Consider the following 4,178-nt stretch of genomic DNA (forward strand, 5'->3'; position numbering starts at 1 on the left):
ATGCTCTCCAATGGTCAGGTCGTTGCTACCGACCTACTCGCTATCCATTTACAGCGCAAGATGAATCGAAATCGAACCCCGCCCACGATCAAACCGCCAGATAAATACTATTTCGCAGAATCAGTTTACGTTAATATCAGGTCATATCTGGTTGGTAGTCCCTTATACTCTAATGTTATTCCCTTGAGAGTGACTGACCTTTGTAAATTTTAAAGCTTGGCCGCTACCACGCCTGTGTTACTATTGAAGAAGCTTTCGCCAACACCCAAGAGACAGCTCCATACACTCAGAAGTGGAGCAGCTTTATTCAGACGCTCAGCGACGCGCTTGACAGGTCCGAAAGCATGCATCTAAGCGAGGCTCTTGTGGTGATGCAACAAGCACCTCAGGAGTTCAGCATAGTCCTTGAACGGCAGCCACCCAACATAATCGGTAGTATTTTCATGTTCTTAGTCGTGGTTGCTCCACGCCGAGCCGGAGTTTCTGACAAGGAGTCGCAAATGTTTCTCAGGGTGGTAAAGAGCCTCCTGAATTTTGGGGCCACAGCTTTGCCTGCAAGACATCCGTTGCATCAAATACTACGGAGTCTTGCCAAATGGGAGACCGAGGATATACAGAATTTTGCTGAAAATAATGCGACGACATGCGATCAGATGTGGGAATGGGTCCCACCAGGCTCCGCAGGCCGTATGGCAATCTTTAGCGACTGCGTACACCTCAGCATCGCGAATCAAGGGTCGAAAACTGACCAGTCGAACAACTTTACACCATCCATATCTCAGCAAAGGACTCCGATTGGGCTCAAGGAGTGCTACGAATGGCTAACGCAATCCTCTAATACCGGCACAGCGAAGAAATGTTCCAGTGATCTTTGATAGCATTCACGATGAATCGGAAGATATCCCGTGGAGAATTTCCTCCCAGTCTTTATCAAAGCGGCCGGTCATCACTTAACGGAGGCTTGTTTCAAAAGCAAGTACTGAGCATGTTGCGACTGCCTTAGAGTACTCAATGGCGAGAGTGACCAAAAGAGAAAATTAAATTCATGTAGATAGGCTACAAAATTTATCCACTTCTTAACACCTCACAGTAAGTTTGGTGCTCTGTATGCCACGGGTACTGTCAATGGAAAGCAAAGTACGAAACACCAAAACTCTCTTCGAAGACTCTATCTTTCAATTCGATCTGGTTGACTCGATTTCAAGGGCCCCAGAGTCGGGACCCATCAATGTCCACGAGGCCTTGCTCACATTCCCTGTTGCTCTGGTGCTCCTGTCACTTATTTTAGCTTACTCGGTAGATGTATACAGATGAGTACATACTCACGCGAAGTAATATCTTATCAATGTATGCAGCACCACAGCCACAACGGAATCTACGGAAATGTGTCGCCTTGTGCTGCTTCAGCCAGCTGCTGGACGTGAAAGCTTCGTGACACTCATCACATTTGTGGTAGTTGACTGCTTCCGAGGCACTTCCACCTGACGGTCTGTCAAGAACAGCTATGGATGCTTGCTGCTTTTCTGGCGGGGAATGTGCATGCTTTCCTCGGTGGAATGGAAAGTTTGTGTCAGCTGTTGGTGGATGCCACTCGTTTGCCGTATGTTGCAGGAAGTATTGACTCTCATTGGGCTGAGGGGAGGCATGGTTTGTTGTAAGGAGTCCTGGACCCGTCATATTTCCAAGACTTGTGCGCTTCGCGAGCCCTGCCGCGTGAGCAGGTGTGGGGTGAGGCATTGCAAGTACACCAAAATTTCCCTGATCCGCTCTTTGAGAGCCCCAAATGCTGATGTTTGGTAGGCCATACCGATCTATAAGCACTGGGGTTGCTGGCGCCGACGTTCTCGTTGCTGTTGAATTTGTCTGAGAGCTTCGCCTCTGTGGTGAGACGGGCCCGAGTGGTTGAGGTAGAATGAAAGGAAACGGTTTCCCGCGTGGTCGTAATGGCAGTGGAGTTCTTGAATCTGTCATTTTGCCGCTTGTGATGTTCTCAGGAGCGGAGGACGTGTTTGGTACACAACAGCGTGTTGTTGCCTGTAGATCGATTGGTCCGGGTGGCAGAGTTGGCTCTGATGCTTCGCTTCTGCATTCACCACCAGCTTCGTCGGTCAAGTGAGGTTCGGAAGCTGGAGACGGGCGCATTCTCGTTAGGCAAAGATTGTCCACATATATCTCGATGTGTTTACTCGGAGGGAAAAGGGTGGGTCAATATCAAATGGGATGGAATAGTAACTGATTCGCATACTTTCTCGGTCTGATAGCATGGGTGTGGCACTCGCAAGCGGAAAAGTTGAGCAAATGCTGCCACGTCCCTCATTCTGAGGCTAACTATTATAGGCTGCCCAGGTCAGCTTTATGCATCTAAATCTGTGGCAAATGGCTCACCGGTAAAGTTCAATGATGCAAGCAGGTGGTCCCGAGGATTTGGAATTGTGGGACCTTTGCTCTTGGGTAGGGGTGGCTTCGCCGCATTCATGCAGCTATCTCAACTCACATGAACACGATGGAGGGCCGGGTATGCCAGTCTTTACATCCGGAGACTGTCTCTGCAGCTTTCTTCGGGTGACAAGTCATCCCCTCTTTATTGCGCGCGCACATGTATAACACGCTTGCAGTTTGGCCAGTGCAGAGTGTTGGTCTCCGCCGACAAAGTGATTGGATGCAATCTCCTCTAGTGGACAGGCATACTAATCTTATTATAATAACGTCTTTCCCTATCCATAGCTGCTTGCTTATCTCATTTCTTTCATTGTAAAGCTCAATCCTAGCACACATGCTCAGTAACGCACTGCCTTCTTGAGCTAGCAATCAACACCATGAGCTCCACATATTCGCCCTTTCCCATCCTCACACTCTGCTAACAATTGGAGCCGGCAGAGAAGGCCGGAAACCCGCCTGATCTCCAATTTAGACCGCAGCCAGAGCGTAGTGGTCTTCTTCAAAGGAGTGTCAGGAATGATTCAATACTTTGCAATTGAAGTTCAGCTTATCGATGTTGCTGAATTAATGTTAGCAAGTTGGTTGGCAACTGACCTTAATATAACATCACCCACTTCGATCCTTGTGAGAACTAATCACATCACTAGGCAACATATTTTGCATACTGGATAAAGTCTAACCAAGCAAATCTGCCACAATAACCATACGTGGAATGATTATACTTGGCATGTTAATCACTGCGTACTACCAGATTTCCAGAGCCTTCCCAGATACCTAGGTACTGATATTAACATCGCGATAATTCAACTCCGTAGACCCTCAGAATCGTAGTGTTCCACAGGCTTTTGTAGAAAACAAGTGCACCATCTTAAAATTTGTGAATCAGTAGCACAATTTCAAGTTGTTCATCCATGTTGGCTTGCATCTCTGCAATATGCGGCTTTTGAGGTTGTCTACATAATGCCCACAGTTTATGAGCCTCCGACCGATCATAGAACATGTTTTCGATGAAATTAGGAAGTCTAGAATCCCTATTATGGTTATTTTGGATGCCCACAAGCAACAAGACTGAGAACCATTGTGTCGACGAACTTAGTCCATACAACAGACTAGCCTGAGCAGTATTCAAACAACATCCCTTCTGTTGTTTGAAAACTGAAAGAAAGTATATCATTGTACACTCAGCTTCAATAGGGATACGAATGCTTTCAAGACCCTCATATTGACTCATAAATGCGCAAGCCTGTATTCTTGATGTCGATTGTGGGACAATACTCAATAATAATCTTAGATTTGCCTCATTGTCCATTTATTTCAATGGCCGGGGTTGTATAGAGAAGTGCTAAACAGTGATTGGCTCTGGGATAGGGATTCATAACCGTCCTGTTTCTGTCTTGCAAATCATCTAATGTGCATTGCGATCAGCTTTCCAGGATGATACTGTACAGAACCTTCCGGAACCCTGACAGATATCAATGACCGTCCTACTGTGCTCCTGAAAATTCATCTCATGTGAAATACACTTAATTCCAGAGAACCTCCCATCCCTGACAGGAAATCAATGATTGTCGCCTTCCGTCCTTCCCTCCCGAGTTTCCGTCCGATATGCCGTGGGCTCCCTTGCACAGAACATCATTGTACATCTCGTTTGCTAGCTGGTGCGTACCAAAGCAGAATGCAGCTCAAGGCCTTTGGGACACTGGTTCGTCTCATATGTGTGAATGAGTGCAGCATTCACG

The 4,178-nt window shown here is 46.9% G+C and overlaps 1 protein-coding gene across 1 annotated transcript; it reads left to right on the forward strand.

Moving 5' to 3' along the window:
- J7T55_003115 (uncharacterized protein) lies at nucleotides 1–875 on the forward strand (the record flags this gene model as incomplete). The annotated part of the gene is made up of 2 exons (XM_053138259.1): nucleotides 1–150; nucleotides 216–875. 2 exons carry the CDS (start codon nucleotides 1–3, stop codon nucleotides 873–875), a joined length of 810 nt encoding a protein of 269 aa, XP_052998981.1.
- Nucleotides 876–4,178: the final 3,303 nt, after the last annotated feature.

Source organism: Diaporthe amygdali (assembly GCF_026229845.1).
Source record: "Diaporthe amygdali strain CAA958 chromosome Unknown NODE_3_length_2959817_cov_65_330692, whole genome shotgun sequence".
Lineage (NCBI taxonomy): Eukaryota > Fungi > Ascomycota > Sordariomycetes > Diaporthales > Diaporthaceae > Diaporthe > Diaporthe amygdali.